The sequence below is a fragment of the Stegostoma tigrinum genome, chromosome 12 (genome assembly GCF_030684315.1).
Source record: "Stegostoma tigrinum isolate sSteTig4 chromosome 12, sSteTig4.hap1, whole genome shotgun sequence".
Lineage (NCBI taxonomy): Eukaryota > Metazoa > Chordata > Chondrichthyes > Orectolobiformes > Stegostomatidae > Stegostoma > Stegostoma tigrinum.
Window position 1 is genome coordinate 34,136,587 of NC_081365.1, and position 26,595 is coordinate 34,163,181.

General features: G+C 42.9%; 1 protein-coding gene across 2 annotated transcripts in view; it reads left to right on the forward strand.

Moving 5' to 3' along the window:
• Positions 1-26,595, forward strand: part of LOC125457297 (POU domain, class 2, transcription factor 1-like) — a 382,990-nt gene that overhangs the window by 238,766 nt on the left and 117,629 nt on the right. The window contains exons 3-5 of one of the 2 annotated variants that reach the window (XM_048541322.2): positions 10,730-10,830; positions 12,560-12,598; positions 21,533-21,589. In XM_048541322.2, coding sequence (XP_048397279.1) covers positions 10,730-10,830; positions 12,560-12,598; positions 21,533-21,589 — 197 coding nt within the window. The remainder of the gene's footprint in view (positions 1-10,729; positions 10,831-12,559; positions 12,599-21,532; positions 21,590-26,595) is intronic. The other variant, XM_048541324.2, reaches the window with a different exon arrangement.

A 26,595-nucleotide genomic window follows, 5' to 3' on the forward strand; every position in this document is an offset into this window, starting at 1 on the left:
GCGAGGTAGAGAGTGACAGGATCTTTGGTGAATTTCTGCAGTGTATCTTGCCGATAGTACACACTGCTGCTGAGCATTGCTGGTGAAGGGAATGGATGCATGTCGATGTGGTGCCAATCAAGAGGGCTGTTTTGTCCTGGATGGTGTCAAACCACTTGAGTTGGGGCTGCACCCATCCAGGCAAGTGGGGCGTATTCCATCACACTGGTGACATGTGCCTTGTGGACGGTGGCCAGGAGGTGACTTACTTGCTGCAGTATTCCAAAGTTCTGACTTGCTGTTGTAGCCGCTCTGTTTATGTGGTGAGTTTCTGGTCAATGATAACCCCCAGGATGTTAGTGGAGGTTCAGTGACGGTAATACTGAATGTCAAGGAACGGTTGTTAAATTGTCACTGTTTGGTGATGGTCATAGCCTGGCATTTGTGTGCCGCGAATGTTACTTGCCACTTTATCAGCCCAAGCGTGGATATTTGCATTTGAACATGGACTGCTTCTGTATCTCGAGTCACAAATGGTGTTGAACATTGTGCTGTCGTCAGCGAACATCCCCACTTCTGACCTTATGCTGGAGGGCAGGTCATCGATGCAGCAGCTGAAGGTGGTTGGGCTGAGTATATTACTCTGCAGAGAAGTCGTGGAGCTGAGATAATTGACCACTAACAACCACGACCAGCTTCTATATGTCAGGTATGACTCCAACCACCGGAGAATTTGTCCCCTGATATCCATTGATTCCAGTTTTGCCAGTGATCATTGATACCAGTCTCGGTAGTATGCGACCTTGAAATCCAAGAGCTGCCCCTGTCACCTCTGGGATGGATAGAATGTGTGTGGGGGAGTCAGAATGCGCGTGTGTGCGGGGGAGAGACAATGTTCGTGGGGGAGAGACAGAATGTGTGTGTGTGCGGGGGAGACAGAATGTGTGTGTGTGTGAGAGACAGGATGTGTGTGTGAGAATGAGTGTGAGAGAATGTCTGCGTGTGTGTGCGAGAGAGAGAATGAGCGGGTATGCGCGCGTGCAAGAGAGTATGTGCTCGTGTGTGTTTGTGTGCGTGAGAGAGAGTGTGCGTGTGAGAGAGTGTGCGTGTGTTGATTTGTGTGCGTGTGTTGATTTGTGCGCCTGTTGGAGCGTGTGTGTGTGTTAATGCGTGTGCATGTGTTGATTTGTGTCCGTGTGAGACAGTGTGCGTGTGTTAATTTGTTTGCGTGTGAGTGAGTGTGCGGGTGTTTTGTGTGCATGTGAGAGAGTGTACTTGTGTTGATTTGTGTGCGTGTGTTGATTTATGTGCGTGTGAGTGTGCGTGTGTTGATTTGTGTGCGTGTGTTGATTTGTGTGCGTGTGTTGATTTGTGTGCGTGTGTTGATTTGTGTGCGTGGGTTGAGTTGTGTGCGTGGGTTGAGTTGTGTGCGTGGGTTGAGTTATGTGCGTGTGAGTGAGCGTGCGTGTGTTGATTTGTGTGCGTGTGAGAGAGTCAGCGTGTGTTGCTTTTTGTGCGTGTGAGAGTCAGCGTGTGTTGATTTGTGTGTTGAGAGCAGATGTGTGCGTGTGTGAGTTGATTTGTGTGTGAGAGAGAGTGGGTGCATGAGAAAAAATGTGTGTGTTTGTGTGCGTGAGAATGTATGCGTTTGTGTGCGCAAGAGAGAATGTGAACGTGAGCGTGTGCGTGTGTGTGAGGGAGAATGTATGTGTGTGAGCGAGCATGTGTGAGTGATTGTGTTGATTTGTGTGCGTGAGTGTGCGTGTGCTGAACTGTGTGCATGTGTTGATCTGTGTGCGTGTGAGAGAGTGTGCATGTGTTGATTTGTGTGGGTGAGAGAGTGTGCGTGAGATAGAATGTGTGCGAGAGAGAACGTGCGTGTGCGCACGAGAGAGAATGTGTCTGTTCGTGCGAGAGCGAGAATGTATGTATGTGTGCGCACATGAGAGGTAGAGTGTGAGAGGATCTTTGGTGAATTTCTGCAGTGTATCTTGCCGATAGTACACACTGCTGCTGAGCATTGGTGGTGAAAGGAATTGACGCATGTAGATGTGATGCCAATCAAGAGGGCTGTTTTGTCCTGGATGATGTCAACCCTCTTGAGTGTTGTTGGGGCTGCACCCATCCAGGCAAGTGGGGCGTATTCCATCACACCGGTGACATGTGCCTTGTAGATGGTGGACAGGAATTGAAGGGCCAGGTGTTGACTTACTTGCTGCAGTATTCTAAAGTTCTGACTTGCTGTTGTAGCCGCTATGTTTATGTGGTGATTTACTGGTCACTGATAACCCCCAGGATGTTAGTGGAGGCTCAGTGACGGTAACACTGAATGTCAAGGAATGGTTGGTGATGGTCATAGCCTGGCATTTGTGTGCCGCGAATGTTTCTTGCCACTTTATCAGCCCAAGCGTGGATATTTGCATTTGAACATGGTCTGCTTCTGTATCTCGAGTCACGAATGATGTTGAACATTGTGCTGTCGTCGGCGAACATCCCCACTTCTGACCTTATGCTGGAGGGCAGGTCATCGATGCAGCAGCTGAAGGTGGTTGGGCTGAGTATATTACTCTGCAGAGAAGTCGTGGAGCTGAGATAATTGACCACTCAGAACCACGACCAGCTTCTACATGTCAGGTATGACTCCAACCACCGGAGAATTTGTCCCCTGATGTCCATTGATTCCAGTTTTGCCAGTGATCATTGATACCACTCTTGGTAGTATGCGACTTTGAAATCAAGAGCTGCCCCTGTCACCTCTGGGATGGAAAGAATGTGTGTGGGGGAGTCAGAATGTGCATGTGCATGTGTGTGGGGGAGAGAGAATGTGCGTGTGTGTTGGGGAGAGAGAATGGGTGTGTGCGTGGGAGAGACAGAATGTGCGTGCGTGTGCGTGGGAGAGACAGAATGTGCATGTGTGTGTGTGGGAGAGACAGAATGTGCGTGCGTGTGTGTGGGAGAGACAGAATGTGCATGTGCATGTGTGTGTGTGAGAGACAGAATGTGCGTGTGTGTGTGTGGGAGAGACAGAATGTGTCTGCGTGTGTGTGGGAGAGACAGAAAGTGATTGTGTGTGTTTGGGGGAGACAGAATGTGCGTGTGTGCGGGGGAGACAGAATGTGCGTGTATGCGGGGGGAGACAGAATGTGCGTGTGTGTGGGAGGGACAGAATGTGCGTGTGTGTGTGTGTGTGTGTGTGCGCGGGGGAGACAGAATGTGCGTGTGTGCGCGGGGGAGACAGAATGTGCGTGTGTGCGCGGGGGAGACAGAATGTGTGTGCGGGGTAGACAGAATGTGCGTGTGTGTGTGTGTGCAGGGGAGACAATGTGTGTGCGGGGGAGACAGAATGTGCGTGTGTGTGGGAGGGACAGAATGTGCGAGTGTGTGTGTGTGCGCGCGGCGGGGACAGAATGTATGTGCGTGTGTGTGTGTGCGGGGGAGACACAATGTGTGTGTGTTGGGGGGAGAGACAATGTGTGTGTTGTGTGAGTGTGTGTTAGAGAGAATGCGTGTGTGTAAGAGAGAGAGAGGGAATGTGTGTGTGTGAGAGTGAGAGAGAATGTGTGTGTGTGTGTGAGAGAGAGAATTGGCGCATGTGCGAGAGATTGCGTGCGTGAGAGAGAATGTACGTGTCTGTGTTTTTGTGTGCGCAAGAGAATGTTTGCGTGTGTGCGTGAGAATGTGTATGTGTGTGTTTGTGTGCACGAGAGAAAATGTGTGTGTGTTTTTGTGCGTGAGAGAATATTGTGTAAGAATGAGCGTGAGAGAATGTGCGCCTGTGTGTGTGCACGAGAGAGAATGTGCGCTTGTATGTTTTTATGCGCGAGAGAGAATATGCCTGTGTGTTTGTGTGCGTGAGAGAGTGTGTGTGTATGAGAGAGAGTGTGTGTTGATGTGTGTGTATGAGAGAGAGTGTGTGTTGATTTGTGTGCGTGAGAGCGTGTGCGTGTGTTGATTTGTGTGCGTGAGAGCGTGTGCATGTGTTGATTTGTGTGCGTGTGTGAGAGTGTGCGTCTGTTGATTTATATGTTGGTGAGAGAGTGTACGTGTGTTGATTAGTGTGCGTGTTGATTAGTGTGCGTGTGTTGATTTGTGTGCTGGTGAGAGAGTGTGCGTGCGTTGATTTGTGTGCTTGTGAGAGAGTGTGCGTGTGTGTGCGGGGGGGACAGAATGTGTGTGCGGGGGAGACAGAATGTGCGTGTGTGTGCGGGGGAGACAGCGTGTGTTGATTTGTGTGCTGGTGAGAGAGTGTGCGTGTGTTGATTTCTGTGCGTGTGTTGATTTGTGTGTGTGTGCGCGTTTGTGTGCCTGAGAGCGAGTGTTTGCGTGAGAGAGAATGTGTGTCAGTTGATTTGTGTGTGTGTGAGTGAGTGTGTGCATGAGAGAGAATGTGTGCGTTTGTGAGTTTGTGTGCGTGAGAGAGAATTTGCGCGTGTGCATGTGTGCGCTTGTGCGCGGGACAGAATGTGCGCCTGTGTGTTTGTGTGCGCGAGAGAATGTGCACATGTGTGTTTGTATGCGCGAGAGAGAATGTGCCTGTATGTGTTTGTGTGCACGAGAGAGAGTGTGCGTGTGTTAATTTGTGTGCGTGAGAGAGTGTATGCGCGCGTGTTGATTTGTGTGCGTGTGAGAATGTGCGTGCGCGTTGATGAGTGTGCACGTGTTGATTTGTGTGCGTGTGAGAATGTGCGTGCGCGTTGATGAGTGTGCGCGTGTTGATTTGTGTGCGGGTGAGAGAGTGTGTGCGTGTTGATTTGTGTGCGTATGAGAGAGTCTGCGCGAGTTGATTTGTGAGCTGGTGAGAGTGTTGGCGTGTTGATTTGTATGCGAGAGAGAGAATGTGTGCGTGTGTGTGCGCGAGTGTAAATGTGTGCGTGAAAGAGAATGTGTGTGAGAGAACGTGTGTGCGCGCGAGAGAGAATGCGTCTGTTCGTGCAAGAGCGAGAATGTATGTGTGTGTATGTGCGCGTGCGAGGTGGAGAGTGAGAGGATCTTTGGTGAATTTCTGCAGTGTATCTTGCCGATAGTACACACTGCTGCTGAGCATTGGTGGTGAAAGGAATTGTCGCATGTAGATGTGATGCCAATCAAGAGGGCTGTTTTGTCCTGGATGATGTCAACCCTCTTGAGTGTTGTTGGGGCTGCACCCATCCAGGCAAGTGGGGCGTATTCCATCACACCGGTGACATGTGCCTTGTAGATGGTGGACAGGAATTGAAGGGCCAGGTGTTGACTTACTTGCTGCAGTATTCTAAAGTTCTGACTTGCTGTTGTAGCCGCTATGTTTATGTGGTGAGTTTCTGGTCACTGATAACCCCCAGGATGTTAGTGGAGGCTCAGTGACGGTAACACTGAATGTCAAGGAATGGTTGGTGATGGTCATAGCCTGGCATTTGTGTGCCGTGAATGTTTCTTGCCACTTTATCAGCCCAAGCGTGGATATTTGCATTTGAACATGGACTGCTTCTGTATCTCGAGTCACAAATGATGTTGAACATTGTGCTGTCGTCGGCGAACATCCCCACTTCTGACCTTATGCTGGAGGGCAGGACATCGATACAGCAGCTGAAGGTGGTTCGGCTGAGTATATTACCCTGCAGAGACGTCGTGGAGCTGAGATAATTGACCACTACCAACCACGACCAGCTTCTATATGTCAGGTATGACTCCAACCACCGGAGAATTTGTCCCCTGATCTCCATTGATTCCAGTTTTGCCAGTGATCATTGATACCACTGTCGGTAGTATGCGACCTTGAAATCCAAGGGCTGCCCCTGTCACCTCTGGGATGGAAAGAATGTGTGTGGGGGAGAGAGAATGTGCGTGTGTGTGGGGGAGACAGAATGTGCGTGCGTGTGTGTGGGGGAGACAGAATGTGCGTGCGTGTGTGTGGGGGAGACCGAATGTGCGTGCGTGTGTGTGGGAGAGACCGAATGTGCGTGCGTGTGTGTGGGAGAGACCGAATGTGCGTGCGTGTGTGTGGGAGAGACCGAATGTGCGTGCTTGTGTGTGGGAGAGACCGTGTGTGTGGGAGAGACAGAATGTCCGTGCGTGTGTGTGGGAGAGGCAGAATGTGCGTTTGTGTGTGTGGTGGAGACAGAATGTGCGTGTGCGTATGTGTGTGTGTGTGTGTGTGCGCGTGTGTGTGTGTATGTGTGGTGGAGACAGTGTGCGTGTGCGCGGGGGAGACAATGTGTGTGTGTGCGCGCGGGGGAGACAATGTGTGTGTGTGTGTTGGGGGGGGAGAGAGACAATGTGTGTGTATGTGTGAGTGTGTGTTAGAGAGAATGTGTGTACATGTGAGTGTTTGTGAGAGAGAGAATGTGTGTGTGTGAGAGAGAGAAAGTGTGTGTGTGAGGGAATGTGTGTGTGTTTGTGTGAGAGAGAGAGAGAGAGAATTGGCGCATGTGCGAGAGATTGTGTGCATGCGTGTGCGTGAGAGAGAATGTGTGTGTGCATGTGTGTGAGAGAGAATGTACGCGTCTGTGTTTATGTGCGCACGAGAGAATGTGTGCGTTTGTGTGCGCGAGAGAGAATGTTTGCGTGTGTGCATGAGAATGTGTGTGTTTGTGTGCACGAGAGAGAATATGTGTGTGATTTTGTCCGCGAGAGAATATTGTGTAAGAATGAGCGTGAGAGAATGTGCGCCTGTGTGTGTGCGCAAGACAGAAAGTGCGCCTGTTTGTTTTTATGCACGAGAGAGAATGTGCCTGTGTGTTTGTGTGCGCGAGAGTGTGCATGTGTTGATTTGTGTGCGTGTGAGAGTGTGCGTGTGTTGATTTGTGTGCGTGAGAGAGAGTGTGCGTGCGTGTTGATTTGTGTGCGCGTGTTGATTTGTGTGCAGGTGAGAGAGTGCGTGTGTTGATTTGTGTGCTGGTGAGAGAGTGTGCACGTGTTGATTAGTGTGCGCGTGTTGATTAGTGTGTGCGTGTGAGAGTCAGCGTGTGTTGATTTGTGTGCGTGTGTGAGAGTGTGCGTGTGTTGATTTGTGTGCTTTTGAGAGAGTGTGCGTGTGTTGATTTGTGTGTGTGTGTGTGTGTGTGTGTGTGCATTTGTGTGCCTGAGAGCGAGTGTTTGCATGAGAGAGAATGTGTGAGAGTTGATTTGTGTGCATGAGAGAGAGTGTGTGCATGAGAGAGAATGTGTGCGTGAGAATGTGTAAGTTTGTATGCGTGAGAGAAAATGTGCGTTTGTGTGCACGAGAGAGAATGTGCGCGTGTGCGTGAGAGAGAATGTGCGCTTGTGCACGAGACAGAATGTGTGCCTGTGTGTTTGTGCGTGAGAGAGAATGTGCGCGAGAGAGTGTGCCTGTGTGTGTTTGTGTGCGTGAGACTGTGCGTGTGTTGATTTGTGTGCGTGTGAGAGTGTGCGTGTGTTGATTTGTGTGCGTGTGTTGATTTGTGTACGTGAGAGAAAGTGTGCGCGCGTGTTGATTTGTGTGCGTGTGAAAGTGTGCGTGTGTTGATTTGTGTACGTGAGAGAGAGTGTGCGCGTGTTGATTTGTGTGCAGGTGAGAGAGTGCGCGTGTTGATTTGTGTGCGGGTGAGAGAGTGTGCGCGTGTTGATTTGTGTGCGAGAGAGAGAATGTGTGCGTGTGTGTGAGAGAACGTGTGTGCGCACGAGAGAGAATGTGTCTGTTCGTGCAAGAGCGAGAATGTATGTGTGTGTATGTGCACATGCGAGGTGGAGAGTGAGAGGATCTTTGGTGAATTTCTGCAGTGTATCTTGCCGATAGTACACACTGCTGCTGAGCATTGGTGGTGAAAGGAATTGACGCATGTAGATGTGATGCCAATCAAGAGGGCTGTTTTGTCCTGGATGATGTCAACCCTCTTGAGTGTTGTTGGGGCTGCACCCATCCAGGCAAGTGGGGCGTATTCCATCACACCGGTGACATGTGCCTTGTAGATGGTGGACAGGAATTGAAGGGCCAGGTGTTGACTTACTTGCTGCAGTATTCTAAAGTTCTGACTTGCTATTGTAGCCGCTATGTTTATGTGGTGATTTACTAGTCACTGATAACCCCCAGGATGTTAGTGGAGGCTCAGTGACGGTAACACTGAATGTCAAGGAATGGTTGGTGATGGTCATAGCCTGGCATTTGTGTGCCGCGAATGTTTCTTGCCACTTTATCAGCCCAAGCGTGGATATTTGCATTTGAACATGGACTGCTTCTGTATCTCGAGTCACAAATGATGTTGAACATTGTGCTGTCGTCGGCGAACATCCCCACTTCTGACCTTATGCTGGAGGGCAGGTCATCGATACAGCAGCTGAAGGTGGTTGGGCTGAGTATATTACTCTGCAGAGAAGTCGTGGAGTTGCGATAATTGACCACTCAGAACCACGACCAGCTTCTATATGTCAGGTATGACTCCAACCACCGGAGAATTTGTCCCCTGATCTCCATTGATTCCAGTTTTGCCAGTGATCATTGATACCACTGTCGGTAGTATGCGACCTTGAAATCCAAGGGCTGCCCCTGTCACCTCTGGGATGGAAAGAATGTGTGTTGGGGAGACAGAATGTGCGCGCGCGGTGTATGTGTGTGTGCGCACGAGAGAGAGAGAATGTATGTGTGCGCGCGAGAGAGAGAGAATGTGTGTGTGCGTGCGCGAGAGAGAGAATGTGTGTGTGCGCGCGCGAGAGAGAGAATGTGTGTGTGCGCGCGCGAGAGAGAATGTGTGTGTGCACGCGCGAGAGAGAGAATGTGTGTGTGTTGGTGGGGAGTGTGTGTGTGTGTGGGTGGCGGGGAGCGTGTGTGGGGGTGGAGAGCGTGTGAATGTTTGGGGGTGGGGAGAGTTTGTGTGTGTTTCTGAGTGGGGGTGGGGAGAGCTGTGTGTGTGGGGGGTGGGGTGTGTTGTGTGTATGGGAGAAGATTGTGTGTGTGTGTGTGTGTGTGTGTGTGTGTATATGGGGGGGTGCGTGTGTGTGTTTGTGTGGTGGGGGGAGAGTGTGTGTGTGTGTGGGGTGTTGCGGGAGAGTGTGTGTGTGTTGGGGGCACGGGAGAGTGTGTGTGTCGGGGGGGGCGGGAGAGTGTGTGTGTGTGGGGGGGGTGACAGTATGCATGGGGCGTGTGTGTGTGTGTGTGTGTGGGGGGGGGGAAGAATGTGTGTGTGTGTGTGTGGGGGGGGAGAATGTGTGTGTGTGTGTGTGTGTGTTTGGGGGGAAAGTGTGTGTGTGTGTGTTGGGGGGAAGAGTGTGTGTGTGTGTGTGTGTGTTGGGGGGGGAAGAGTGTGAGTGTGTGTCGGGGGGGAGAGTGTGTGTGTGTGTGTGTGTGTGCGCGCGCGTGCGCTGGGGGAGAGTGTGTGTCTGTGTTGGGGGAGAGTGTGTGTGTGTGCTGGGGCATAGTTGGGGAGAGTGTGTGTGCGTGCGCGCTCGCGGTGGGTGTATGTGTGTGTGTGTCGGGGGGGGCAGTGTGTGTGTGTGAGTGCGGGGTGGGTGTGTGTGTGTGCTGGGGGGAGTGTGTGTGTGAGAGAGAGAATGTGTGTGTGAATGAAAGAGTGTGTGTGTGAGAGTGAGAGAGAGAATGTGTGTGATTGAAAGAGCGTGTGTGTGCTTGAGACTTTGGGGGGATGGAGAGTTTGTGATGTGTTTGGGAGAGAGAGAGAGAGTGTGTGTGTTTGTGAGAGAGAGTGCATCCACATATGAGAGAGAGAGCATGTGTGCGAGAAAATGAGAGCGATCATGTGCTTGAGAGAGAGAGAGCATGTCTGTGTGTGAACGAGAGAGTGCTCGGAGAATCTGCATTGTTTTGTATCCCAAAGTCCTCCTTGGAGGGCATTTACCCAAAGGCCTGAGGCTGAATGTCCTTGACTGCTGAAGTGCTCCCCCACTGGGAGGGAGCACTCCTGTCTGATGATTGTTGCATGGTGCCCATTCATCTGTTATTGTAGCATTTGCATCCTTGCCTGCAGCATACGAGATAGACAACAGTGGCTGAGTCATATGAGTATCTGCCATGCTCATGGTGGGTGGTGTTCCCGAATGTGATCGTGCCATTGTCGAACATCTGACAGGCCTTGCAGAGGCTGCTGTGACAGGGTTGTACAGTGTTGTGGTCAATGTTGTCTTGAAGGTTCAGTCATTTTCTCTGAACAATGTTTAAGGTTTGGTGGTTGTTTTACTTATAAATTCTGTGTCAGATACTACTTTTCTCACTAACACCTGACCAATGAGTAAGATTATGAAAGCTTGTGTTTTCAAATAAACCTGTTGGACTATAACCTGGTGTCATGTGATTTCTGACCTTGTCTACCCCAGTCCAACATCATTACAAAACCACAGTACTGAAAATGATGGCAATTTCAGATAGGAACAGAAAATAGTGGAAATTTCAGCAGTCAGGCAGCAGCTTTCAGAGAACAGCGGTATTAGTGTTTTTAATCAGTAATCAGAAGACATTTCTGTATTAGCAGTAGTGACATCGTTCTGAGGTATTTTAGAAAGTTGTGAAGTCCATCATCTGACTATAGCTCAAGTTAGATGAGAACCCATTTGTAATTCACATAGTTTTCAAGAAAGGGCAAAGAATTAATAATGGAATTTTAATAACTCTGCCATATCATGGTGGCTAGTGCAGTAATTTGGAGGGAAGACCATTGTATTTTTCTGGCAAAGACCATGGACAGTATGACACTTTCATTGGACAATGGCTAGATGTTACTTTGGTTTTGAAACCAGTTGTACAGCCCCTTTCTGTTAATATTTTTTTCTGTCTCTTTGTGTTTGTGTTTTGATCTTCCTCCTCCAGGTGCCCAAACAAATGGATTGGATTTCCAGCGGCAGCCCATCCCAACAGGAGGCCCCCTCACAACAGCACAGGCTCAGGCCTTATTGGGACAGCTGCACCAGGTATAACATGCTACCATTAGTAAACATAATTTATGCTGAAGTTCATTTTTCCAACTGGATTGCAGTGTGATCACGGAACAGGATGATCTGGAGTTAATGCATAATTTCCACCCAGATAACAGCTTTATCTGTACCAAATTAAATGAAGTAACACAACTTTAAATGTAAGTAATTGGTACCTATAACTACTTTACGCTCAAGTATCCACAGCCTTTTATACTAGTTTAACGTTCTCTTACTGAGTTTGTCCCAACCCATACAAAGGATATTACAAATCAGAGAACTGCGTTTATCAATTGGGCTAACTTAGTAGTCAGCATATTAAATCCAGATCCTGAGGTACACAGATATGCACCATCACTTGGCCGGGCAGTCAGTTGAGTTTTCCAGACCGCTATAGAAATGATTAATTATTTTAATAATGTTTGAATAATAGCTTGTGGCCTTGCAATTACAGCTTGACATCTTGAGGCCCCATTATCCTTGTTGCAGATATAAATGAATCATGTTTAATTATCAATTGGTTGCATTAATTCAAAGATGATTTAGCATGTAAGTTGATGCTAGTGAGTTAATGCCAAAACTTGGGCAAACTTCACCATGGTGAAAGTATTACAGTGTGTGGACTAATTTGGATTCCATTTTAATTTTTTCTAGTTCTTGGTGGAAATTTCAGGCCAAGATTTGATAGTCGTTGTGTCAATTCATTTTATATTATATTTGCTTTTTAAAAGGCCCAACAAATCCAAGCATTAGAACACCATTTTATTTTAGTTTTTGAACTTCTGCTGTCTCTCAAAATAAATTACTTGAGGTATTATATAATGGAGCTGAATAAGTGTACTTTAGGCTCAACTGTATGTATGATATTTGTAATGAATTGTAAATAGTTCATAATTTCCTAATGAAGAAACACGCAATCATTATTGGAGCACATTGAGATTGTTTCTTCTTGCAGAATGAAGTGGTCTGAAATTTTGGCTATTTTATCTGGAGAAATTATTTGATTAACGTATGTGCATTCTTATCATTATATAATGTTATATTGTGTGTTGCTGTGTGCATGATTCAAAACATGAATGACATTTTCAAGTTACATTATTTATTCAGAATGATTCACTTCAGTAGTGCATTCCACTACCTTTATATAAGATCCTTCTTCTGATTCAAATAAAGGACTTTTTTCTACCTTAGTCGAAAGTTCTATGTTGTTACCAGAAAAATGAGGAGAGCTTTGGGGGTCAGTATTCAGTTGTTCCTGTTTGTCTGTTATGTTTTATGGCCATTCATTGGTTAGATTCAGTATTCAATTTTAATGACCTCCGGTGGTCCCTCGCGTAACCATTCTTAGTGTCCTTGCAGCAAGTAAAATCTTTTTCCATTTTAGCATCAGAAAATTCTCATTACCCAAGAGATTGTAGAAATTACAATCTTAGAAAATTGAGAGAGCTTGCAGTTTATATATGTAAAGGTGAAAGACCTTTTACACTGGGTGATTTTTATTTTGCTGCAATCTGTGCAAGCTACATAGCTTGCATTAATGTAAACATTCCTTGTAACTTGTACATGTTTGCTTCTTTGTTTCTTCTATTGCTTATTTTGTTTTATTTTCAAGTGTCCATTTATTTTTTGCTGTCACTTTTTCGTCAGCTCCTTCCATCATATCGTATTAGCAAAATTCTTTTCATATATGCATATATACTGTACTGTCATTTTCTTGCCACTTTAGGTTAACTACATATCAGATGTGATGAACAGATGCTTATATGTGAGTTTTCGCACCTATAATATTTATTGAGGTTACTGTTGTGGCTATGTGCACTGTTGCTTGATCAGACTTACAAGACTTGTGAGGCAGAGATTTCCGGGAATTTATAAACAAAAGTTCTTAATCTTTGTTGTTGTGAAAAGAGAATGCTGCAAGCAGTTTTGCATCTCCTTGTCTAGATGTGTTGAAGGCAGTTTAACTAACTGCATGTTGTCACAGTGCTTAAAAGTGCCATTTGCTAGTATTAGAGGTGTAAGTTTTAAATGTAAATTTTAAGTTTTTGCACTAGGTTGCACATGGAGATCTAAATACATGGAACGTTCTGAGATGGTGGTGCCTTTCTACTTCTAGTCTCTTGCACGTTCCCATTTTTAATTTCTTCGCCATTGACAGTCGTGCTTTCAATTGGTTAGACCCTAAGCTCTGGAATTTTTTAAAGAAACTCCTCAAAATCAATCCCTTGACTAAACTTTTCATCATTTATTCAAATATCTCCATATGTGTTGCTGTGTCACATTTTGTTTGAAGATACTTCTGTGAGGTTCTTTGGAACATTTTATTACATTAAAGTTCCAGTGTGTTCTATAACTGCAAGTAGATGTTAAAGTGTATTTAGTTTCAGCAAGCCTTTACAAAAGTCCGTGACTTTTTCTGGTCAATTACAGTTTGCAATTTTAATAATGCTGCCTAGCAGGTTGAAGGGTGAAAGTTAAAGGTGAGGGAACTTCTGAGTGTTGAGGATATTGAAAGGTCTAGCCATTTATTATGTGTAGAGAAGGCATCATCGCTTTCTGAAAGGCAAGATTGGCCAGAGCCCCGATAGTATGGTATTCTGTTGAAATAAATGTATATGAGAGTTTATGTGAGATTGTACATTTATTGACATCAAGTTTCCAAGATAGTTATGTTTTGAAATTTATCTTGAACTCAAAACAGAATTTCAAATTGTCACTCTTGAAGACCTGTATGTGTAATCTAGTTGCCTTGGAGAGTGAAACTCAAGCATAAAGCCAATGAAACAGGGTAACACTTTTAACTTCTTACAGTGTCTCTTAGAAAAGGGTCAGCTCCTATTTGGACTGCAAAGAAACAAAGGGGTTACTGCTGTAGGAAAGCATCATGCTTACAACCAAGCAGGATGCATTGTGGAGTTTGGTTTCTGTCTAATGGAGAGGGAACAGAACAGGCACGGTTCTTGTAGATTTAAGGAATGGATAGTCATGTCCAGAAAAACTCTAGCTGACTGTCATGTTTGTCAAAGAACGCTGCAAGCTTTGATTATCCGTGGGAGGTGTAAAGTGAATCTCTAGTGCAGAAGGAGAGTACCTGAAACTGTTCCTATAATGTTGCATGAGTGCGAGAAACAACGCATTGTAAGACATTTCATTTGCATTCATTAATCCATGCACAAATGCCTTTAGTTTGATGTGTTAGTTGCTTGTTAATTAATGTTTTGCATTTGTTGATTTTTGTTTATTTCAGTAGAAATCTCAAAATGTGAAATCACATTTGCTTTTCTATTGGGTTAGTGGGTATTTTGTCTTTGCCTGGGTGGATTGTAACAGTGTGTGTCCAAATATATTATGTATTAAATGTTTATATGTAATGCAAATAAATTAAATATACAATGTTCTAAGATGTATTGTATACTAAAAACAAGTCTCTGTATATGAGAAAAGCAAAAACAAAATTGTTTGAGCTGTCTTTTTTGTTTGCAGGCTCACATGTTTCTTGTAGGGAAAAAAGTAACCCAGCGAAGATGAAAAGCTGTAGAGCTTGATGAACACAGTAGGCCAAGCAGCAGCAGAGGAGCAGGAAAGCTGACATTTCACATCTAGACCCTTCTTCAGATTTTTGTAGAAGGGTCTAGACCCGAAATGTTAGCTTTCCTTCTCCTGTAATGCTGCTTGGCCTGCTGTGTTCATCCAGCTAGACACCTCTTTATCTCAGATTCTCCAGCGTCACCAGTTCTCACTATTTCTGAATTGATTTTTACCCAGCAAAGATTTGTGTTTCCAAGGCATACTTCATTATTAATTTGCTGACATGGGACATACGACATTAAAAATAAAAAAGCGTAATTTTAATTTTCATTTATTCATTTCTACTTGTAGCTGGTAACTTATCACAAATGCAATAAATTGTGTAAAAGCTATCTGAATTTATTTCATTTGGAGCTGTACACTTTCCAAAATGACCGGATGATCAGAAAGAAATGTTAAACGAAAGTTTTTTGTATGTGATGAGTGATAAGTACCATTGTTTAGGTTGGCTAAATGTAAAAACATATTTGGTGATGTTTAATATTGAATGTCCTTTTGTGATTATGCTGTCACTTTAAAAAGGTCATTATGTTCCTGGCTTTTTCGAAGAGAGGTTGTAAGGGTAGAGGTGCCGAAGACACAAGGGAGTAACGTTTAACACTGGAAGTGGAGCGGCCAATTCTCCCAGTTCAGGATTTTTCTACTTTTTTTTTAGCTGTAGCAGTCACAAGATGTTTTAGTACCAGAAGTGTTGCAAACTTTGGTAAAGGATTCCTCTGACTTTCTCTGAAGTCTCCCTCTGGATGTTGTTCCCGCCTCCCTGTAAGAATGTGTGTCTGAATTTACCTTTTTGCCAAGGTGTGTATTTATGGGATGTTACCATAGTCAAACAGTTAATTAGTTAAGTTGCTATATTGGGCCGGTTAGGCTTTCCAATAATTATGTTATTCTGATCTCTGCTTTCTTTTGTTAGTGTTTCAATTATAGTGTTTAAATAAATTTTGTTTTGCTTAAAGCCAAGTGATTTGGCAGTTGCATCACACGTGGAACACCCACTTCACACCTGCCTTTAAAATAAGGAAAAGTTAGGGTCTAGGCTATCTTTTGAAAATATTTTGAGGGGATCCTGCCTGGCCCATAACATCCTCCATGGAGAAGAACTTAGTGAGAATGTGTAGAGATGACACCAATGTTTTGGATTGTTGAACTTAGCATTTTTAGTTGGCCACTTCCGTGGACGTCCATCTAAGTGATTCCCTGGGTCATTTACTGTCATATCAGGTGAAATGTCACTGAAAGCGAATTTGTTGTATACTCTTAGACCATTGCTAAACAGACCACCAATCATGAAAAATTAGACTCCCATTTTTCAATTTTGCTTACCAGTTTTAATCCATCTTGAATATAAAATGAAAAATTGTAATACTGAGTGCAAGCGTTAACTTTTTACGAAGTTAGATCAGTTGATCAAACCAGGAACCAGAAAAAGTCATAAAGGATGTGGAAGATAGCACAACGAGCTAGGACAGAGCTGTAAAAGAATGGGCTAGGAGACAGCACAGTAAGACACTCTACGTTCTTCAGAACCATTGCCATCAATTGGCATCTGAACGTACTGCTGTTATGATCTGAAATGTTTAAATTCAGCGTTGAGCTCAGAAGGTCATAAAGTGCCTAAGTGAAAGCTAGGGTACTGTTCCTTGAGCATTATTGGGACAGTAGAAGTGACCACAATGGGATTAGGGTGGAGTAGTAAAATGTTAAACAAAAACAAGAGTTGTTGGAAAAGCTCAGCAGGTCTGGCAGCATTTGTGAAGGAAAAAAAATCAGGTATTAACGTTTCGGGTCCAGTGACCCTTCTTGAGGAAGATGTTTAATGTTGAGTGTTCCTGAGGAAGGATCACCAGATCTGAAACGTTAACTCTTATTCTTCTTTCTTCATGACTGCTGCCAGACCTGTTGAGCTTTTCCAGCAACTTCTGTTTTTGTTCATGATACATAGCATCCGCAGTTCTTTTAGTTTTTATTAAATAAAATTTTAAGCAAATACAAGCATGATCACGTTTTTAGAGCGAACAGGCATTCTGCATGTGATGAATGAGAGCACTCGAACAAGACTGGGACAAAAAAGACCAAATATCCCATAAAATGGCAGGCATTACTAGATCTGACTTGAATCCCATATTGATTCCTTTCATTTGAAACCAGTGAGTGAAATCAGAGGAGATGGTCAGTGTAATACTACGTTAAATGTGCCTGTATAAGAAAGAATGACTTGCCTTTATCTGTCATAAACTCAAGACCTCAAATGCTTCACAATTATTGAAACAATTTCAAGCCCAGTGATTATTATAATAAAGGAACAAAACAGTTGATTTGCACCCGGCAGACTCTGAGAAAACAGCATTGTGATAATAACCAAATAATTGTGTTTTTTGAGTGATGTTGGTTGAAGAGGAAAGCGGTGGTGGATAGGAACTACTTAAGCATTCGCTTAAGGAAAAAGCAGAGAATTTGCAGGCTGTCTTGACGGGGTATCGAGATTCGGGGGAACTAGATGTCCATGGTGAGAAGCAGACATTTGGTACAGGAAACTGTTAAAGAGTTGTTGGAAGATATTGGATAAGAGGAGAAAAAAAATTGGTATGGGAATAAATGTGTTACATGAAGCAAGAGCTTTTGAGATATTTATATTATCAGTGTTCAAGGGCAAGGTGCTGATAGATTGGAGGTTGGCTAACGTAGTGTCATTATTTAAGCAAGGTGATAAGGAATATCCAGGGAACTATAAACTGATGAGCCTGACATCAGTGATGGGTATGATGTTGGAGGGGATTCTGAGGGATAGGATTTACATGTATTTGGAAAGGCAAGGATTGATTAGGGATAGTCAACATAGCTTTGTGCATAGGAAATCATGTCTCACTAACTTGATTGAGTTTTTTGAAAGAGATTGAAGGCAGCATGGTGGAGTTTTTCTGTATGGATGTCAGTAAAATGTTTTTCAAATGTTCTGTATGGTAGACTGTTTAGAAAGGTTGGATCACATGGAATACAGGGAGAATTGACCATTTGGGTACAAAGTTGGCTTGAAGGCAAGAAGCAGAGGGGTGTGGAGGGTTGCTTTTTGGACTGGAGGCCAGTAATCAACAGTGTGCTACAGGGATCGGTAGTCATTTTTGTCATTTTTGTCATTTACATAAATGATTTGGAAGTGATTACAGGAGGTATGGTTAGTAAATTTGCAGATGATACCAAAATTGGTGGTGTAGTGGATAACAAAGAAGGTTACCTCCGAGTACAATGCGACTGTGAGCAGGTGGGCCAGTGGGCTGAGGAGTGGCAGATGGAGTTTAATTTAGATAAATGTGAGGTGCTGCATTTTGGAAAGGCACATCAGGGCAGGACTTACATGCTTAACAGTAAGGTCCTTAGGGTTGTGGCCAAGCAAAGAGACCTTGAAGTGCAGAATCGCGTGTAGACACGGTAGTGAAGAAGGCATTTGGTATGCTTGCCTTTATTGGTCAGTGCATCGAATATAGGAATTGGGATGTCAGGACCTTGGTTAGGCCATTTTTGAAATACTGTGTCCATTTCTGGTCTCTCTGTTATAGGAAGGGTGTTGTTAAACTTGAAAGTGTTCAAAAAAGATTTACAAGGCTGATGCCAGGATTGGAAGATTTGAGATATAAGGAGGGGCTGAACAGGCTGGGTCTGTTTTCCCTGGAATATCAGAAGCTGAGGCGTCACCTTACTGAGACTTATGAAATTAGGGGCATGGATGGGATGAATAGTCAAGGTCTTTTTCCCAGGGTAGGGGGGTGTCCATATCTAGATGGCATTTGTTTAAGGTATGGGGAAATGATTTAAAAGCGCTTTTTTTCACACACAAGGTGGTACATGTATGGAATGAACTGCCACAGGAAGTGGTGGAGGCTGATACAAAAGTAACATTTAAAAGGCATCTGGTGGTGAAGAGGAAAGATTTAGAGGGAACTGAGCCAAATGCTGACAAATGGGAGTAGGTTAATTTAGGTATCTGGCCAGTGTGGGCGAGTTGGACTGAAGGGTCTGTTTCCATGCTGTACATTTCTGTGACTCTAAGAACAGCTAAAATGATGAGTTTACCATGTCAGTTACGCTTTGTGGATCTTGGGAATGAGGTAGAAGTCTGTATTTTGTTAGAGACCATCAGTGGACATTTTTCAGTGGAAATAAGGCCAGTAATGGTCTAGGACATCATAGTTTGATTTACAGTACCTGTATCATAATGAGAGGTGGGAGAATTTGAGGGTTATCCTTCCAACTTTGCAAGAGAGAGATCTGTTAACTATAGATTTAGAGATAGTTTTAATCAAGTTGAGCCTGAAAAAGGGAGTGCAGTTGATTGAGAATAAGTTAGAGTAAGGAGAATAGAGAACTGGAGGTGACAAATTCACAGTTCCTATTGAAAGCTTATAAAAGGATATGATGTCAGAGAAGTCTAGATGGGACAAAAACTCTGAAGACAAGAAGTTCTGTAGTAGGGTGAGGGTTGGTAGATGGTTATGCCTCACAAAAGAGGTGAGTCTGGGGTTGAAGGTGATGGAAGAAGAGCTCAGTATTGTTTTAAGCTGTTATGAAAATCTGAATCTGTAATTCTAATTATTTTGAATATATCTCAACGTGTCCAGCAATTTCATTACTCCATGTTAGATATAAATTATACAGATGGGTGAAAAATTCAAAGAGTTATATTGAAGGTAAACAACTAATTTGTATTTCTGTGCCAAGAGATCTGCAAACATATTGTAGAGCGGGGCAGCTCTGTGGCTGAAGGTTCTTTTGTTTGAGTTAGCTCAGAAAGCAAACAGTTGCAGTTTTGGTTTCATGTAAACTGCAATTTACGGAGTTGGAAAGCCAAAGAAGTTTAATGTTAAACAGACCTGCAGAGAGACTAATGTGTGGTGCATGGAAGTGGCTTGAGCTCAGTTTGGATTTTGTGAAAGTAAAATCAGCTGGAAGATTAACCAAACCTGAGGCTAAGAAAGAAAACTACAGTGATCCTTGCAATAGCCATTGATGTAAAAAAAAGGCATTGTCCAGTTCAGACAGAGGTGAGAATTTTTTTTCATTTAGAGCATTGTGAATCTTTGGAATTCCGTCCCTGAAGTGATAATAGGGTGCAGAATCTTTAAATACTTCTAAGGCAGAGGTGGATAGATTCTTGAGTACCAAAGGGATGAAAGATTATTGGGAATATGCAGGAAAGTACAGTTGAGGTTAAAATCAGATCAGCTATGATCATATTGAATTGCAGAGCAAGTTGAAGTGATAAGTGACTTTCACTTGTTCCTTGCTCATATGTAGTGTCTTGGAGCAAAATACAGTCAGCATTGACAGCCATGATATCCTAAAGGAAAGTTGGAAGGTCATTTATCCAAAAAAATCTGATCACTGTAAAATCTTAACTTGCATACTGGAATACTGAGAGGATTTCCAGAGGACTGTGACATAGCTTTAAAATGGTTTCTAAAGAAGTAAATACACCTTTTAAGATTCCTATATTAGGGAAATTTTATACATTAAGCAGGGATGGATGGGAGCTGTGGTGGTGTGCAGTTAAAAAATAGAACTGAATCTGTGACATTGTTTAAAACTGTTGTGTTAACTTTATGCTTTATTTTTACATACAGTAAACTGTTCTTTGTGTAAAGAATTTCAAATCTTGTGTAATTCTGTTTGTTAAAAATTTTGGAAAAGCAAATCAGGGCAGGACTTAGACACTTAATAGTAAGGTTATTGGGAGTGTTGCTAAAAAATGAGACCTTGGAGTGCAGGTTCATAGTTCCTTGAAAGTGGAGTCCCAGGTCAACAGGGTAGTGAAGAAGGCATCTGTTATGCTTGCCTTTATTGGGCAATGTACTGAGTGTAGGAGTGGAAAGGACATGTGGCTGTACAGGAATTGGTTAGGCCAGTGTTGGAATACTGCATGAAATTCTGGTCTCCCTGCTATAGGAAGGATGTTGTGAAACTTGAAAGAGTTCAGAAAAGATTTAAAAGAATGTTGCCATGTTTGGAGGGTTTGAGCTACACGGAGAAGCTAAATAGTCTGAGGCTATTTTCTCTGGACCATAGAGGCTGAGGGGTGACCTTTATAGAGGTTTATAAAATTATGAAGGGCACTGGATAGAGTGAATAGACAAGGTATTTTCCACAGGGTGGGGGAGTCCAAAATGAGAAGGCATAGGTTTAAGGTGAGAGGGGAAAGATTTAAAGGAACCTAAGGGCAACGTTTTCTGGCAGAGGGTGGTGCATGTATGGAATAATCTGCCGGAGAAAGTGGTGGAGGCTGGTTAAATTGCACCATTAAAAACGCATTTGGACGGGTGTATGAATAGGAAGGATTTAGAGGGATAAATGGTGGCAAATGGAACTAGATTAATTTAGGATAGCTGGTCGGCATAAATGCGTTGGACTGAAAGGTCGGTTTCCTGCTGTACAGCTCTATGACTCTATGTTTGGATTTTGAAAACTTTATAGTTCCCAAAATAATGGTATTAAAGCTCGAATTTGAATGACGTGTGAGGGGATGAAGGTGAGACTTTGCTGAAGACTGCTTGCTTACAGTCAGCGTAGTGAGAACTAATTCGTGCCATATTAAATTGTATTTTTTAAAAGGAAACTAAAAGAAATGCTAACACTGGAAAAAGATTAAAACATTTATAACCTAAAAAGAAATTAATTTCTTGTAGATAGACATTGGGCAATAAGGTGACATAGTGGTTAACACTGTTGCCTCACAACACCAGGCATTTTGGGTTAATTTTTGGCCTTGGGTAGAGTTTGCATGTTGTCCCTGTGTCTGCATAGGTTTCTGCCAGGTACTCTGGTATCTCCTGCAGTCCAGAGGTGTGCAGCTTAGGTGGATTGGCCATGCTAATTTTACCATTATGTCTAAGGATATGTAGATTGTTGGGTTAACCATGGTGTGAGGTTAGATGGGTCGGGTGACTCTGGGTAGGATGCTCTTTGGAGAGTCAGTGCAGGCTCTGGTTTAGTGGTCTCTATCAGCACTGTAGGGATTCCATGATTCTATTCTGTATGTTTCGCAATTGAAATCCTTGTCTCCTAATAAATTGGCTCTCAGAACACAATTATAAGTGCTTTTTTTTTACTGTTTCTATTGCAGGTACAACTTGCTGGAACAACTTTGCAGCCAACTGCTTCACAAACATTAAATTTACAGGTAACATATTTTGTCATCCTAGATAATCAGCCTGTTTTCTGACATGCTTCTGCTTTGTGGAGTTATAATGGGTAAGGACGGGGTAGAATTAGCTGCCTTGTTTGGTGAAAGGGCAAAACTGTGTTTTCCTATCTGGGAAAGAAAGACTATTTGCTGCAAAGGAAATGACCTGTTGTCACTTTTTTTTTGCTTTCCAAAAGAAACATGGTTGCCATGGCAAATTTCAATCTTGAGAAGACTAACAATGGCAAACAAATTTATCTCGAAACAGGCTGTTTGCACCTCTTGTGCTGCAATTATCTTGGGTGAACTAGACATAATTCATCATTTAGTTTGTACAAAGCATTGATATTAGAGCTGAAAACAAAAATTTAAGTATTGTAGTTAATTGTTCTAATTCTTTGCATTCGAAAAGACTTTTGGCAAGCTGGGATTGTATTTCATTTGAAATAATAGAAAATGTTGAAATACTCAGAGCAGTGAACATCAGGGTCAAAGTTCAAAAATGAATATCAATTGTATTTCACACTTGTGTTTTTTGTGCTGTTGTGCGGAGTCATTAGTGACATTTAAGTGACTGCTGGACATGCACATGGACAGCAGTGAATTGAGGGGAATGTAGATTAGGTTATTTTATTTTTGGATTAGGATTATACCACGGCACAACATCGTGGGCCAAAGGGCCTGTACTGTGCTGTACTTTTCTATGTTCTATGTTCTAAATGCAGTGATTGCAGAAATGTTAACAGCTTAATGATTTGATTATTGAAAACAATCTTTAATCTTTATAGTAAAAGAACTGGTAGGATTAATTCCACACAACCATATTGAGGTGGCGATCAATCTAAAACACTTCCACTTTAGGTATACTCAGTATTCATTTTGGAGAAAAATGAGAACATGAAAGCCTGAAGGTTCAAATTTCATCAAAGGACAACATTATCAGTTCATTTCTAGGATATCTGGAAATTTGGAATTTTAAGATATGTAGTTTATACTTTGCAGGATATTTACTTTAGTTTGCTTTAGCTGTATCAACATCACAGACTAATACCCATATCCCACAAGTACTTTTTAATTAAATTTAAATGCTTTCTTAGCAGTTACACCTAAGCCCTACTCTCTCCTTTTTAATAAAGCACCACCTCTTGCACTAACTATCGTTTGACATTCCCATTTTGTCTTCTATTCTCAAACTACCTTATTTATATCAGCATATAGCTCCCTCGCTCTTCCTCAATTGTTAAACCTGACAGTCTTGCCTTGCATCACAGAATATCATTTGAATGTATTGGTAGATCAATACCAGCACTGTTTTATTGAATTGTTACAGTGACTTCCTGATTACACCTTGTTTACACTAGTGGAATGATTCCAACTGATGGTTGTACAAGACAAATGAGATTTCACAGTGAAACCTGGCTTGATAAGACCATAAGACATAGGAGTGGAAGTAAGGCCATTCGGCCCGTCAAGTCCACTCTGCCATTTAAATCAAGGCTGATGGGCATTTCAACACCACTTCCCTGCACTCTCCCCATAGCCCTTGATTCCTTTTGAGATCAAGAATTTGTCGATCTCTGATGGATTTTTTTTGTAGGTTAGTTAGTAGCCAGTTACTAACATATTCCTAAGAGGTTTTCAATGCACTATTAATAGAATAATAAATGTTTATTATGCAAAATGAAAAATTAAAAAGCTATATATGTGTCAGTTTTGAAAGATTTTATCATAAACATCAAAAATAGCATTTCAGCTTTTTCTGAGCAATATCATTTACAGATACTCAAACCCTGTAAAGTGCCACTGCTGTTGTCTTAAAATGTCTCCGTTGACTGATGAGATTGCAAGCTTTTCCTCTGCACATTTACCAGTTGTGATTCTCTGCCACAGGCACGCCAAAACAGGCTAAATCACTGATTTTTCTTACTGATCATTAAGAAAGGCTTGTGGCTTTATACTTACCTCTGTCTAACTGGACTGCTAAAACAGCTTAAGACGTGTTTCTAGTACTGATGACCTAGACAATGCCAAAATTAAAATCTTCTTTCTGTTCTAAGCTGAAACAACATATGCGCTTTGCCTACTTTTTCTACAGGTTATGAAAATATAACTACTCAATGTGTTTACTAAGTTATCTCAGGTAACTTAGCTAGGCATTTAGGCTACGTCACATGCTTTCTTGGAAGCGCAGCTTTGAATTCACTATATGAATTCACAAAATGATTTTCTGACTTCTAAAATACAGACATAAAACCAAAAACCCTGTTATGGCCATTAGAATTCAAGTTCTCTAATGACATATTATAAACCTTCGTCTCTCAATGCATGCACATATAAATACTCTACCAAAATCTCCTCAACACTATTTCTGTTTTATGGCAGTTTTTAATATATTTACATTAAACCCAAAAAAGGTTCATTTTCTGCTCAAGCCCATTTTGATTACGTTTATTTCCTTTCATGTTTGCTTTTGATAAAGTGTCCACTATAATGTTGCCATTTCCTGCAAAAGGAATCATTTCAAATGACGTGGATCTAATGTTAAACTTCAAAAAAACTAATTCCAGGAAAATGAAAGGATGATCATCCATACAGATAATAGTCCCCGCAGACGACATTGATATGTAGAATTGAAAAATATCGTATTTCTGTTGGCTCAAATTCGGTTTCCTAGAAAAATAATTTTTTGTTTATTTCTCGTCTTGTCTGCCTGCATCAACAGGCGTTGACAACCATTTTAAATGGTTTGTCATAATTTGGTGTTGTCAAAGGTATGCTAATGTACATTTGGCCAGCCAAATATCTTGCTTTTCTTCAAAAACATCTGTCAAAGTAGTCTCCAGGATGCTGAAATTCAGAACAAACCCCCAATAAAATTCACTCTTACCAATACATTGCAGAATTTTTATATTGTCTTAGGAGCAGGAAAATCTTTACTTTTGATTCTTTAGGTATGATTTGACATTATCCCCTTTTATAGCCCAATTAAATAACTTTAGCTAAATTTATGACCACGTTGACACTTCGTAACTGACCAAAGAATTTGCTTAAGTGTAGATACTCTTCTCACATTTGGCTGAACTTTTGTTATCTGTGAATATGACAGAGTTGTATAATCTACAACGAAATTGTTGAAAAGTTGCACGTACATGTTTCATTTCAAATGGCATGACTTTAAAGTGATAAAGTCCATCCAACGTAAGAAAAGCTGATATGTTTTTGTGTCAGTAAATGGAACTGGCCAATACTCTCAAAAAGTCATTTCTTTTATATAACAAATCATGCTTGTCTAATTCCTTCCACTTCCAGCAGACAAATGGGTGGCCATGGGTACCTGCATGGACCCAAGCTATGCCTGCCTCTTTGTAGGGTACATGGAACAAATCCTCTTCCAAAGTTGCATTGGCCCTAGCCCCCATCTCTTCCTCCATTACATTGATGACTGTTTCAGTACCACCTCATGCTCCCACGAAGAGCTCGAACAGTTTATAATAGACAATAGGTGCTGGAGTAGGCCATTCAGCCCTTCGAGTCAGCACCACCATTCATTATGATCATGGCTGATCATCCACAATCAGTATCCTGTTCCTGCCTTATCCCCATAACCCTTGATTCCACTATCTTTAAGAGCTCTGTCTATCTCTTTCTTGAAAGCATCCGGAGAGTTGGCCTCCACTGCCTTTTGGGGCAGAGCATTCCATATATCCACCACTCTCTGGATGAAGAAGTTTTTCCTCAACTCTGTTCTAAATGGCCTACCCCTTATTTTTAAACTGTGCCCTCTGGTCCTGGACTGACCCATCAGCGGAAGCATGCTGCCTGCCTCCACAGTGTCCAATCCCTTAATAATCTTATACGTCTCAATCAGATCCCCTCTCATCCTTCTAAACTCAAGAGTATACAAGCCCAGTTGCTCCAATCTTTCAACATATGATAGTCCCGCCATTCCGGGAATTGACCTTGTGAACCTACGCTGCATTCCCTCAATAGCAAGAAGGTCCTTCCTCAAATTGGGAGACCAAAACTGCACACAGTACTCCAGGTGCGGTTTCACCAGGGCCCTGTACAGCTGCAGAAGGACCTCTTTGCTCCTATACTCAATTCCTCTTGTGATGAAGGCCAGCATGCTATTAGCTTTCTTCACTACCTACTGTACCTGCATGCTTGCTTTCATTGACTGATGTACAAGAACACCTAGATCTCGTGCTTCCCCTTTACCTAACTTGACTCCATTGAGATAGTAATCTGCCTTCCTGTTCTTGCCACCAAAGTGTATAACCACACATTTATCCACATTAAACTGCATCTGCCATGCATCTGTCCACTCACCTAGCCTGTCCAAGTCACCCTGTATCCTAATAACATCCTCCTCACGTTTCACACTGCCACCTAACTTTGTGTCATCAGCAAATTTGCTAATATTACTTCTAATGCCTTCGTCTATATTATTAATATATATCGTAAACAGCTGCGGTCCCAGCACCGAACCTTGTGGTACCCCACTGGTCACTGCCTGCCATTCCAAAAAGGACCCGTTTATCACTACTTTTTGCTTCCTGTCAGCCAGCCAATTTTCAGTCCAACTCAGTATTTTGCCCCCAATACCATGTGCCCTAATTTTGTTCACCAGTCTCCTATGCGGGACTTTATCAAAGGCTTTCTGAAAGTCCAGATACACTACATCCACTGGCTCTCCCTTATCCATGTTCATAGATACATCCTCAAAAAATTCTAGAAGATTAGTCAAGCACGATTTCCCCTTCGTAAACCCATGCTGACTCTGACGTATTCTGTTACTGCTATCCAAATGAGTCGTAATTTCATCTTTTATAATTGACTCCAGCATCTTTCCAACCACTGACGTCAGGCTAACCGGTCTGTGATTTCCTGTTTTCTCTCTCCCTCCTTTCTTGAAAAGTGGGGCAACATTTGCCACCCTCCAATCCGCAGGAACTGATCCTGAATCTATAGAACCTTGGAAAGTAATTACCAACGCATCCACA